The sequence below is a fragment of the Periplaneta americana genome, chromosome 13, assembly GCF_040183065.1.
Source record: "Periplaneta americana isolate PAMFEO1 chromosome 13, P.americana_PAMFEO1_priV1, whole genome shotgun sequence".
In the NCBI taxonomy this organism is placed as follows: domain Eukaryota; kingdom Metazoa; phylum Arthropoda; class Insecta; order Blattodea; family Blattidae; genus Periplaneta; species Periplaneta americana.
In genome coordinates this window covers 58,636,100-58,650,389 of record NC_091129.1, presented here as the reverse complement: position 1 = coordinate 58,650,389, position 14,290 = coordinate 58,636,100, and the positions used below count along the sequence as shown (strand labels likewise).

The following is a 14,290-nucleotide window of genomic DNA, read 5'->3' as shown; positions in this document are numbered from 1 at the left end:
TCACTGAAAATGAAATTCGAAAACTGACAATTTATGACTTTTGGTGTTACGCTTACGAATTTTTAAATTTTGGGGTAGATACTATTTTTCTTCATCTGTAAGGTGTTTCCATCTCAATGGATGGGCATACCGAACACATTGGCCCATAGAGCATTTTCTATATCGGATCCTGATCATTTCGATACCAACTTTCAGCATCTGAAACTTACCCTCCAGCAGAATGGATATCCAGTTAAGGACATTGTGGCTGCTCTGAAAAGAGCAAGACACAAAAAGAAGATGCAGCTCACCATCGACACACAAGAAATGGACAAACTAGCTGTAGCCTGTCTACCATTCACGGGAAAGATAAGCAAACTACTCTACAAGCGTAGCATAAAGCCATCCATAAATGTCTACCTAAAATTAGAAACAGAGTCAGACCAGTGAAAGACAGTCTAGGCCTCAGAGTACTGTGAATCTACCGCATTCCTTGTGAATGTGGGACAACTTACATTGACTAGACAGGACTTACAATAGCTACTCGCCTTTCTGAACATCAAAGAGGCATCAGGTTCATGCAACTTGAAAAATCCAGGTTGGCCGAACACTGCGTTGAAAAAGGCCATAGGACTGATTTCAGTGAAACCAAAGTCCTAGCAAAGTGTTTGGCTACTGGAATAGGAGAGTTAAAGAAACCCTGCCTAGGGTGACCAGATTCACATCGATAGATAAGAGGACACAAAGCTTCAAAAAGGAGGACAGAAAATATATACTTAAATTTAGGCTTAGGCCTATATTATACTATAAATTACATCAAATCTATTTTCTTATTAAATATTTATAGTACAGATTTAGGCTTATATCATACTTAAAAGTATGTTAATATTATAAAATAATTGTGATAAAACTTAATAATAATGATTTTACAGTTAGCTACATAATATGAAAGTCAAGGGAAGTATAATTATATTAAAGACAGAAAATATCAATTTAGATTTAGGCTTAGGCCTATATTATACTTAAAATGATGTCAATATCTATTTTATTACAGCATACTTATGATAAAACTTAATAATATAAAATTATTTTATAGTTAACTACATATAGAAGCCAAGGGAACTATAATTATTATCAAAATACTGTACATAAAAAGACCGACAAAATGTGAATTTAATATTACTTTGTAAGCAAAGAGAGTTATGATCGTTGGCAAAGAGTATATTCCATCGATGCTGCTGCCACCTACAGGAAAATTACTTGAAAAAGGCATCAAATCAGATAATTTGAAAATATCTGGCATACAAGTTACGAAAAGGAGGACATATCTTGATTTTTTTTAAATCTGCCTGGACCCTGGACGAAGGCCTAAAAAGGAGAACATGTCCGGACAAAAGAGGATGTCTGGTCACCCTAATCCTGGCCATTGCATCTGAAAGCAATAATCTGAATCTGGACTCGGGTCTCCAACTCAGTGCTGCCTGGACACTGGCGATAAAAAGTCTCAACACCCAGATGGTGGCCTGTCATCAATGATCATCAGCCCCACACAGCACAAAGGAACACCTTGGCCATGTTCACACCATGGTCCTCAATACCTGGGACACAATAAGCTAATCAGCACCTAGCTTCTCAGCTAGCTCCTCCCCTCGTCACTATAAATAAGCAGCACAATATCCCTTAGTCACCAGTTTACCCTGAAGACAAGAAAGATAAACATCCTCAAAATGGCGGTGTATCACCAACTTCTTACCTGGTTGGAAGTCCGAGAATGTTTCGAATCATGAACTGTATTTGTGTTTAATTGTTTTTAATTTGTTGTGAATACATTAATTTGTTGAAAGTATTTTTGTCTTTCAAAAGTGGAGGCTCAGGGTATTCGAGAACATATGATATTCTCTATTGTATGGATTGTATGGCTGTGTTTTGTTTTTCGTGGAATCCTATACAATGTGAAGTTTGCCAGTTCTTCAGCTTTTATTGCATATATAAATGCATATTTTGACATTTCTAAGTGCATATTTGCAGGTTTTTAGTGCATGTATTTCTCAACACTAGTTAGTACATAAATTCCAGAATGGAACTTAAACATTTTTGCAAATGTGTATAGTGTTTTCTTTTTATTATGCATGTTATGTAAAATCAAGATATTTATATTGTAATAATATATCACTTGTTTTGGATGCAGGAGGAGCTGGAGGAGGATGATATTCTTGAAGAAACTCAATTAATGAAAATAGAAAAAAAACCTCCAAGTGATGATGAGGACAGCATTGTCGTCCTGGACTCTGATTCTGAAGAATGCAAGGTATTTTAATACAGAGGAACACATTTGTATCATGCAAATCAATCAGAGTAAAAGGATATGTCGGCTAGAATCACTACTGCAATCAGCCTTAGTAAAATCATTCATTATTCTTCTGCATTACTTGTGATTGGTCAAATTATTCCTAGTAATATCTCTTCAGTTACTCTCTCTCTCTTCTCTCTCTCCTATTGTTTGTTCCAGCTATCAGATGACGTGATCTAATCATCATTCTTATGGATTTTTCTAAATGCTTGTGAAATATCTGTTGTCTATCTGAAGTTACTATCACATTCAACATAAATAGCGCATTGTTAGTGAAGTAATTTTAACATTCCACGAAAATCAGTAACATGCCCTAAAATATCCCTTCAATCTTATAATCCAGAAGGCATTAATGTTTATATAGGGTTGCCAGTAATTAGAATCCTGTTTAAAATGATTTATTTTTAAGGAAAATTTGTTTTAAAATTTCAAGGTTTCGGTGTTATGGCCAAGTCATGTCAAATTCGACTAGTAGTGGCAGTTGCCACAAGCTCGGACCCAGGGCCTCTCATGGCCCCTAGCTGCTAGCACAGTGTATTGGCAGGTGGTGATGTAACAACTTCAAATCCAAGAAATGGCTACATCTGAATACGTAGACATGATTCACACTGAATCTTCTATTCTGCATAGATTTGTTTTTTTAATATATGAAATGAGAGAATCTCTTTTTTATGTAGGTTTGTAGCAAATCATATACAATTCGTAGTATGCAAACAGTATTTTGTTGTAAAGAAAGTAAAATATAAAACGACATTACAAGTCGAAACACCAGGCAGACTATGGAGGATTTGATGGAGAAGAACAAGTTGCTCTAGTAAAATGCTTTATGTGGATAAATGTGATGTAAATAATTCACTCATATTTGTGAGATATTACAATTATTTGTCTATCAATTTAAATACTGTTTACCACAGTTGCACAGTTTTAAAGATCGTGGGATTTTCTGATAGTACATGTAGACATACTTACTATAGTACATGTTATACGCTGCTCCACCGTTTTTGGCATACAAAATAAGTAATGAGAACCTTAAGTGCGAGTGTTTTACATTTGTAGCAGAGTATGGGCGATAAAGTTGACAATTGTGATTGGCAGATTGTTGATGTGACATGTATTTAGAAGGAGGTACCGTTCTCAGCTGCAGTGGCAACAGAAACTCATTGACTGGACACTGTACTCAAGGACACACTGCAGGAAAGTTAAGTGCGAGTATCTTACTTTTGCCACAGTCTGAGCAGCAAGACTGACAACTGTAGTTGGCAGATTGCTGACGTGACGTGCATAGGAGGTGGTATCATTCTCAGCTACACTATAAACAGATGCTCGCAGACTGTGCATTGTACTCAAGGACACATGCCATAAATGCTGGCGTCAGCAATACTATAAATGATCTTTCCGATTACAAACTTGAATAACTATCGTTAGGAGACACTTAGAAACATGATATTGGTATCAGTGGAAAGAGAAACTCAAATATTTTTTGTTATCCATTCGGTTAAATCACATGTGCTACTCTTAAATCAGCAAAAATTAGAAAACGTGAAATTGGTATCAACACTCCAACAATTTTTTAATTTTTTCACTGGAAAACATGAAACAGAAAGAGAAACATTTGGTTCACAACCGTAAGTAAGTGACATGTGCTCAATGTGAGCTCCTTGTGTCACACAACACACATCAAGTCTGTAGTCAATTTCCTGCCATACACATTGTAGCATTGGACCATCCGCCAGTGCAATGGCCTCTGTGATACTGACATGAAGATCCTCAATGGTAGGTGGTAATGGTGGCTGATACACTTGTTGTTTTATAAAACCCCACAGAAAAAAAATCACAAGGAGTGAGGTCGGGGGAACGTGGAGGCCAATGCAAACATTCTAAATCTTCACGGCCAGCACGTCCAATCCACCTCCTTGAAAGTCGTGTATTCAGTTCGTTTCTGACATCTAAGTGGTAATGGAGTGGTGCCCCATCCTGCTGAAAAATGAGATCGTCGATGTTCTGTTCCAGTTGTGGAAGAAGCCATAACTGTAACATGTCTAGGTACGAATTACCTGTGATTGTCGCCTCGACAAAAAAGAAAGGGCCATACACCTTTTCACAGCTTATAGCACAAAACACGTTTACTTTGGGGGAGTCGCGTACATATTCCACATAACTGTTAGGATTTTCCACAGCCCATATCCTGACATTGTGTTTGTGCACTTTTCCTGACAGATGGAAAGTAGCTTCGTCACTAAACACCAATGATTCGATGAAACCTTCAGTTTTCATTCTGAGTTGCATCTCCTCACAGAAAGACTGTTGGTTGGCTTTGTCGTCTGGTTTCAGAGCCTGCAACAAACTTCAAACATTTCCGTAAAATCTTCCACACAATTTGTTGGGGGATGTTTAATTCTCTGCTGGCTTTTATGGTGGATTTCTGTGGACTTAGTGTGAAACTCTCTCTCACATGCTCCACATTTGTCTCACTGATGGACAACCGGTTGACTTCCGCTTACAGATGCATCCCTTCGTTTTGAAGTCAGCGTACCACTTACGGATACTGGGCCCATTGGGTGGATTAACACCAATTTTTTCTTCGAAAATTGCGTTGTACAGTGACAACAGACTGGGATATGTGAAAATCTAGCACACAAAATGCCCTCCTGTCTTCTTTTGCAGCCATTTTTCTGTTATATCGTCTCCTAGCAACGAAATTAATAAATATGTGACAGGTTCACCAACATAACAAAAAATATTTGAGTTTCTCTTTCCATTGATACCAATATCATGTTTCTAAGTGTCTCCTAATGATAGTTATTCAAGTTTGTAATCGGAAAGATCATTTATAGTAACACTGTATAATCCTAAGATGAAACCAAAATCTGTTTAATAGAGAGAGTCATCATATTGATAGCCGTCCAAATCTTGGATTTAAAATATCGGCATACACTTTGAGCCTGGAGCCATTTAAATACCTCTGTTACCATGTGCCAAAGAGTTTTAGGAGTTCGAAAAAAATTAATGAATTTGATAAATTTAGAGATAAAAATATGAAATTTTAACAGATTAAATAAACATATCTACCTTTGTGTATGATAGCTGTATTGGTACTTATATTTCATCCTGAGTGTGTCTTGTTGTTGCAGATTTTGGCATATTATTCCATCGATTTTTTAGTTCATTCCTTTCCCTGCAGGTAAATAATAACTTTTAATTTCTCAGATATGAGCTTTTAATATCCTTTAAGTCAAAAACCTTTGAGACATTAGTCGTGGCATTTAAAATTACAGTATATATTTATGTTAAATTAGATCTTACTAGAACAACTATATTTTCCAAATACAATAAAAAATCTCGGAAATTTATTGTAGAAAATAATTTTAAATCAGATACATGATGTATGAATTCTGCAATCAAACAAAAACCCTGCAAGGAAACATACATTAATAATAGTTACAATGAAGGGAATCTTCTACACTGGTGATCCAAATTGTTAGAAGGCGGAGGAGGGAGGGAAGGAAAGAGAGAGAGAGAGCTCAAGAAGAGAAAAGAGGACTTGAAAAAAGAGACTGGAAGAAGGACAGATTTCCCTGCTTCCCCTCTTCCCATAGTACTTTATTGTATTTCTGTGCATGGAGTTTTCCCTTAGAATTACCTGTTGTGAACAATAAGAGACATAAATAGGATTCTCGAGAAAGTAGTAGAAAGGTGTCTGACAAAGAGATGGTTTTTAATCTCATTCTGTTTTTCTGTCCAGGTTGAACCCACCAAGCAGAACACTGTGCGTGGCAAACCCATGATTGGTCCAGATGACACTGAAGAGGAAGAGGAGGAGGATGAAGAGGCAGATGGTTTTATCGAAGAGGAAGATGAAGATAGTGAAGAAGAGGAAGAAGAAGAAGAGGAGGAAGAGATGGAGGACGAAGAAGAGGAAGATGTAGATGATAGGACAAATGAAAAAGCTAGTTACAAGTTTGACTCTGAAGTTGAAAATGTATCAGAAGGTGATGATGATGATGAAGTAATTTCTATTGAACACAAAAGTAATGTTGAAGTGACAGGAATTCCTGGTAATGTTGTGATTGAAGAAGCTGATTCTGTACCAAAACTCATGATAGTATCAGTAACTTCTGAAGCTGGTATCGAACCTTGTGTAAAAGAAATTGATCAAAAAGAATCAATGGATTTCGAAACTTGCATTAGTGCGAATGAAATCTCGAAGAGTGATCACAGTGAAATATTAGAAGAAGGCGTGGAAATGGATGTAGACCAGCAAGTATGTGAAAATATGGATTTTGAGGTAGAAATTGTAGCCAGTCAGATATCGAAACAAAAGCCAGAAATAAAAGATAGTGCTGCAATTCTAGATGGGCAGATGAGCGTAGGTCATCTTGAGGAGCCACAAAAAGATGGTGAAATAAATGATATGGAGGTTACTCTGGTGCATGTTGGTGATGGTGATGCACCAGCTGTCACTATTCAGCAGGTGGCACATGATACAAGACGTGGAGTAAAATCTAGGAGGATCTCAGAAAGCAGCTCGCATAGTAGTGAACAGGAAGGTAGAAGTATTGAAATGAAACCTCGTAAGAAAGGCAGTAGAGCAGAATCTGCACAAAAAGAAGTTTCAGCCACAGATGTAGAAAAATCTCTTTCTGAACCATCTGGTGCCTTTGGAATTAAAAGGAGCGAGGACGAAATTGTAGAAATCTCAGTTCGAGAAAAAAGGGTTTCTCCTTATGAAGATGAATCAAATAAACCATACAATGAAGATAGTTCAGTTCTCCTTGACAATAAAGCTCTTGAATCTGTTAAAAATAAAACTCAGGATAGTTCGGTTCATCATCAACTATCAGATAATTTCACTTCTAGTGAGAATAGAGGCAATAGGATTAAGAGTCAAGTAGGATCTATACAACGAGAACTTGAAGTAATAGATGAAGAGTCTTATGAAAAGAACAGCCAAGAGTTCACTTGCAGAGGACAGCCAGAACATCATGACAGTGAAGATGCTAATAGAACAAAGTCTGATACTATTTCCCAAACCAAGGGAATTGCTTCAGTGGAAGAGAGTAACAAAACACAAGTAAGTGAATTTGGTAAGGAGAATCTCGCATCTTGTATATTGGTTTCTATTCAGAGTCACGATATTTCCAAAAATACAGATAGACATAGTGTAAGAGTTAGGAAACCTGGCCTTAAGGCAGGCTCAGAACCACCAGAAATTATTCCTTCTAAAGATATGCAGGTGAATGAAAGAAAACTTCTTAAGCCCACTGGAAGAGCACAATCTGTACCACCGGAAGATGTTTCTTCTCAAAACAGTACCTCATCAGAAAGAACAATTGAGAAGTCTGGAAGCAAGGCGAAGTCTGTTCAACAGGAAAAAATTCTATCTGGAAATATAGGTTGGCCCAAATATGTATGCCAAGAACCTGTCAGTAGACTGGAGTCTGAACAAATATATGACCGTACTTCAATAGACAGTGATTCATACAGAAGAAAAATTAATAAAACTAGCAGTAGATCAGGCTCTATACAGACAGAGAATGCTCACTCAAAAGAAAATTCTTCACACACTATTGAAGCTCACAAAGCCAATAGTGAATCTGATTCTTCAGAACCAAAAGGTCTTCCTTCTGAAAAAACAAATAACCACAACAAACACATTCATCAATCAAGTAGTAAATCAAGTTCAATACAACCAGAACACATTTCTTCTGATGACACAGATTCTCATAGAAAGAAAGTTCGTAAACCTAGTAGTCAGGCAGATTCTGTGAAATCAGAAGATCTTCCTTCTGTAGACACAGACCTTCAAAGAAAAGAAGTTCATGAACATAGCAAGACAGCAAATTCTGTGCAGCCAGAAGATTTTTCTCCTGAAGTCACAGGCTCAAAGGAAATTTGTAAACCTAGCAGCAGGGCAAGTTCTGTACATCCAGATGATGTTTCTTCTGAAGTCACGGATTCTCAGAGAAAGAAAGTTTGTAAACCTAGCAGCAGGGCAGGTTCTGTGCAACCAGAAGATCTACCTGAAGATGCAGATTCTCACAGAAAGAAAGTTCATAAACATAGCAGAAGGGCAAGTTCTGTGCAGCCAGAAGATCTTTCTTCCAGGGAAACAGATTTTCATAGAAAGGAAGTTCATAAACGTAGCAGGAGGGCAAGTTCTGTTCAACCAGAAGACCTATCATCTGAAAATAGAGATTCTCATAAAAAGAAACTTTATAAACCTAGCAGCAGGGCAGGTTCCGTGCAACCTGAAGATCTACTATATGAAGAGACAAATTCTCATGGACAGAAAGACACAGACTCTCAGGGAAAGGAAGTTTGTAAACGTAGCAGTAGGGCAGGTTCTGTACATCCAGAAGATGTTTCTTCTGAAGTCACAGATTCTGAGAGAAAGAAAGTTCATAAACCTAGCAGGAGGGCAAGTTCTGTGCAACCAGAAGATCTTTCTTCTAGGGAAACAGATTCTCATAGAAAGGAAGTTCATAAACGTAGCAGGAGGGCAAGTTCTGTCCAACCAGAAGACCTTCCATCTGAAAACAGAGGTTCTCATAAAAAGAAAATTCATAAACCTAGCAGCACAGCAGGTTTCATGCAATCTGAAGCTCTACCATGTGAAGACACAGATTCTCATGAAAAGAAAGTACATAAACTTAGCAGTACGACAGGTTCTGTGCACCCAGAAGATTTTCCTCCTGAAGACACAGACTCTCAGAGAAAGGAAGTTCGTAAACCTAGCAGCAGGGCAAGTTCTGTACATCCAGAAGATGTTTCTTCTGAAGTCACAGATTCCCAGAGAAAGAAAGTTCGTAAACCTAGCAGCAGAGCAGGTTCTGTGCAACCAGAAGATCTTACACCTGAAGACAAAGATTCTCATAGAAAGAAAGTTAATAAACCTAGCAGTAGGGCAACTTCTGTACAACCAGAAGATCTTGCTTCTGAGGAAACAGATTCTCATAGGAAGAAAGTTCATAAACCTAGCAGCAAGGCAGGTTCTGTGCAATCAGAAGATCTACCTGAAGACACAGATTCTCACGAAAAGAAAGATCATAAACCTAGCAGCAAGGCAAGTTCTGTGCAGCCAGATCTTCCTTTAGAACAGATAGATTCTCATGGGAAGAAAGTTTCTAAATCTAGCAGCAGAGCAGGTTCTATGCAACCAGAAGATCTTCTATCTGAAGACACAGATTCTCATCAAAAAGAAAATCATAAACCCAGCAGGAAGGCAAGCTCTGCACAAGCAGTAGCTATTCCATCTAAAGACGCAGATTCTGAAAGAAAGAAAGTTCGTAAACCTAGCAGTAGAGCAGGTTCTGTTCAGCCAGAAGATCTTTCTTCTGAAGACAAAGATTCTCAGAGAAAAAAAGTTCGTAAACCCAGCATCATGGCAGGTTCTGTACAACCAGATCTTCCATCTGAAGATGCAGATTCTGAAAGAAAGGAAATTTGTAAACCTGGTAGCAGATCAAATTCTCTACAATCAGAAGATCTTCCTTCTGAAGACACAGGTTCCCACAGGAAGAAAGTTCATAAACCCAGCGGTATGGCAGGTTCTGTACAACCAGAAGATTTTCCATCTGAAGATATAGATTCTCAGAAAAATAAAGTCCGTAAAACTAGCAGCAGAGCAGGTTCTGTACAACCAGAAGATGTTCCATCTGAAGAGCCAGATTCCCATAGAAAGAAAGTTCATAAATCTAGCATTAGGGCAGATTCTGTACAACCAGAAGATGTTTCATTAGAAGATGAAAGAAAAGTTCTTAAACCTAGCAGTAGATCAGGTTCTGTACAACCTGAAGAGCTTCCTTCTGAAGACGCAGATTCTCAGAAAAAGAAAGTTCGCGAACCTAGTAGTAGTAGAGCAGGTTCAGTACAACGAGAAGATTTTTTTTTTGAAGAAACAGAATCTCAAAAAAATAAAGTTCGTAAACCTAGTAGCAGAGCAAGTTCTGTACAACCAGAAGATCTCCCATCTCATAAAAATAAAATTATTGAACATAGCAGCAGAGCAGGTTCTGCAGAACTTGAACTTCTTTCTGAAGACACAGATTCTCAGAGAAAGAAATTTCTTAAATTGAGCAGCAGGGCAGATTGTGTACAGTCTAAAGATCTTCCTTCTGAAGATAAAGATTCTTGTAGAAGAGAAGGTCTGGAACCTAGCAGTAAGGCAGATTCTGTCAAGCCAGAAAATGTTTCTTTTGAAGATTCAGGTACACAGAGAAAGAAAGTTCGTAAACCTAGTAGCAGAGCAGGTTCTGTAGAACCAGGAGATCTTTCTTCTGAAGACACTGATTCTCAGAGGAAGAAAGTTAGTAAACCTAGCAGGAGGGCTAGTTCTGTACAACCAGAAGATCTTTCTTCTAGAGACACAATTAAGAAACCTGTTCGTAGAGCAAGTTCTGCACAACCGGAAGTTATTCTTTGTGAAGAAACAGATTATCATGAAAGGAGAGCTCTTAAACCGAGCAGAAAGGCTAGCTCTGTGCAGCCTAATGATTTTCCTTCTAAGAAAATGGATAGTGTGAAACTAGGAAGTCCTTGTAGAGAACAAAACTCTTATGAGATGACAGATGATAAATCAGAAAAAGTTTTCATTCAGTCAGACCTTCTTCCTGGAAAAACAGATTTTCACGTCATAGAAGTTGATGCATCTAGTTCAAAGACGTGTTCTCTACAGACAGAAGATGAAACAAATACTCATGTGAAGGAACTTGATACAGCAAGGAGTGAGGAAAATATTGAGGAAGGTGATCAGAGTAAATGCGCCTCTGCTGGGCTTTTTGTGGAAGTACATTTGCAGGACAGTCATAGTAGTGATGGTCATGAAGAGAGAGCCAATTCTGTGTGCAGTCAGGCTAGTACTGTGATTCGAGAAGAGTCAGAAAGTAACATGAATGCATGCTTTGTGGAGTGTAATCAGAAAATCATTGGACAGGTTTCTCAAAGCCAATGTGCTTCAGAAGTAGGTGGAACTTCAGTGGTTGAAGTAGAAAGTTCTGAAGAAGAAGATGGAAGTAGACAGCCAAGTCCTGTGAGGGGTAGAAATAAGAAGACAAAGCAGATGAAGCATGCACATGATGTAGAAGCACAAACAGTAGGTAGTGAACATACATGCAGTGATATTGAGACTGTGGATAAAACCACGTCAGTTTCTTCTTTACAGAAAGACATTCGAAGAAGCTCACCATCAGAAAGAGAATCTGTGCGGAGTGTTGGCACAAGAAGTAAGAGATATGTTGCTTGTGATTCTGATGACAGTGAGTCAATAAAAATGTCTCTTCGGTCCAGCAGTAGGCAAGGAAAGAACACACCTTCTGAGACAGGCTCTGTTACAGCATACAGTGAGGTGTCATCAAGGTCGAGTGTTGGATGGAGGGAGAGAAATGCGCCCATAAGTAAGGAAATTGAGTTGAGCAGTCAACAAGTGGTGGAAGAGTATGCAACAGCCAGACGACTGACTAGACATCAGAGGTCTCTGCTGGAGCGTAGTCTGGAACTGACAAAATTACCTCCATCTCAACATGATAGGTAAGACAAGGCAAATTTCCTCAGTGATGTAATTTACAGCTATATTGTTTCTTTGTATTACTTTGTTAATATATAAATAACAGGTTGACTGTGATTATAACTATGGATTATCTTAAAGGAAAGTTTACTTTATTTGTCAATAAGACTGCAGTGCCAGAATATAAGTTTTATCTTTTTCACAATGCTAATCTCCTCTCAGCATCAGATAGATATAATTACTGTACTGCCATTGATTTATTTCATAAATGTACAGCTGTCAAAAGAAAATGTGGCCGCTCTCCTGATACAAAGTTCCCTTCGGGTATCTTCGCTACAATTCGGAGACAGGCGATGTTACATGTTGTTGGACCATGTTGCCTGATATCTACAGTTATAATTGAAGTTTACTGTATGTTATTCGATAGCGTAATGGTAGCGTTCCGGCCGTTCGACTGCAACCTCATGCTTTTTATGTTCTTTTTTGTTCTGTTTTTGAGAGAGACAAACTATACATAATGGCTCCTTTCTCTTTTACGATTATCTTAGTAATTAACATCAGGTTCATTAATATATTATGCCATGACTTTATCATTATGATATTGTGGTTGCAAATTGAAAGAAAAAAGATTTTATTCTCAATGAAATATCTTTCGTGGCATAAACAAAACTAATTTACTGGCGTCGGCCTTAAAACATTCAAATAATTAAGCGTTCAAAAAACAAAACAAAAAGCCACAATTCAATATTTAGTCTATCTTCCTCTTATCTCGATCATCTTGCAGTCGAATGGGCATGGAACTGACTAGTCTTTGCAAATAGCGACTGTTCTTAGACACGATATTCCAGGCATTCTGAACATACATACTTAAGTGTTCTGTCCATGGGCAGGTCTTTCATTGCAAACCCAGCAATTTCCAATCTTTCCTATTTTCTGCCTTCCTCTTAGTCTCCGCATATGAGCCACATATCCTAATGTCTTCTATTATTCTTTTCAACCAGAGACCCAACCAATTCCTTTTTCTCTTTCTAATCAGTTTCAGCATTATTCTTTCTTCACTCACTTTTTCAAACACAATTTTATTTCTTATTCTGTCTGTCCACTTCACACGCACCGTTCTTCTTCACATCCACATTTCAAATGCTTCAATTCGTTTCTCTTCATTTCGTCGTAATGTCCATGTTCCTTCTCCATACAATGCCACACTCCACACAAAGCACTTCACTAGTCTCTTCCTTAGTCTTTTTCCAGAGGTCCGCAGAAGATCCTTCTTCTATTAAAAGCTTCCTTTGTTCATGTTTGCAGTTTTTCTTGGGAACGATAGGCCTAAATGCGGTAACATCCCGTTGCTTTCCGCACACCACTATCTCTTTCGCATTTTATTAGATTCCAGGGGGCCCAAGCGTGGAGATGAGGAGAGTGGATTTGACTAATTGGGCCCTCTGGACTTCACCGAAAGGCACGGCAAGGGTTAAATATTAGTTCTATCAGGATGTTTGACCCGATCAGAGAACGGGAAATCCCAATTAGCCTTTGCCCCCCGCATCCTGGACTAGCTTCTACGAATCATCAGAAAATCTGAGAGTGTGATTGGGCCAATTTTTCCGAAAATGTTTCCACACTTTTGCCCTCGTAGCTCAGCGGACGAACGTCGGAATTTAGATGTCAACATCTCAGGTTCAATTCCTCGTTACTCCTTTTCATTTTATTGTGGTTCAAGATAGTATAATGTAATAATACAAAAAGAAAAACTAATACCAGTATTATGCAACTGGATTTTTCCAAACCTAATATTAAATTTATGTTATTTATATCGCTGAAGAATGATTACAATATAAATAACTTAAATGTTATTTATACAGTATCACTAAAGAACGATAATACAATATAAATAACTTAAATGTTATTTATACAGTATCACTAAAGAACGATAACACAATATAAATGATAAATATCGGTTTGTTTAATTAATATAAGATATTATGTAATACGTATTTAATTATCTAAATAAAATAACCTATTTTACAAAGAAAGATGGTTATTTGTGTTATAATAATTACTTACATAAAATACAAATTATTTATATTGCGAAAGAACAATAACAATATAAATAACTTGAATATTAATTTATAATGCTAATGAAGGAAAACAGAATATAAATGATAACTTGAATATTATTTATATCGCTAAAGAACGATAACAGAATATAAAAAACGTGAATATTATTCATATCGGAATTTCACAGATTTATTACAGATGTATTTAAGAAATTGTAGAAGAATAGTAACAGTATCCTATTTATTCTTCTTGGAGCCAAATTTGTAACTTTTAAAAGTGTGGTTACTATGTTGAAATGTATGTGTTGTAACGGATGCTTGATTTGTTATGTATGTGAGTCAGTTATGGGATGCTTGATGTCGTCGCAATGTCGTAATTATAGTTTGATTGTGTTTGTGTGA

At 37.4% G+C, this 14,290-nt stretch overlaps 1 protein-coding gene across 4 annotated transcripts in view; it reads left to right on the top strand.

Annotated features, from left to right (window-relative positions):
• The window catches only part of Elys (AT hook containing transcription factor 1 homolog), a 225,577-nt gene that overhangs the window by 170,179 nt on the left and 41,108 nt on the right, over positions 1 to 14,290 (top strand). For all 4 annotated transcript variants that reach the window (XM_069843302.1, XM_069843303.1, XM_069843304.1 and 1 more), the window contains exons 31-32: positions 2,168 to 2,287; positions 6,072 to 11,854. In XM_069843302.1, the coding sequence (XP_069699403.1) occupies positions 2,168 to 2,287; positions 6,072 to 11,854 (5,903 nt within the window). The remainder of the gene's footprint in view (positions 1 to 2,167; positions 2,288 to 6,071; positions 11,855 to 14,290) is intronic.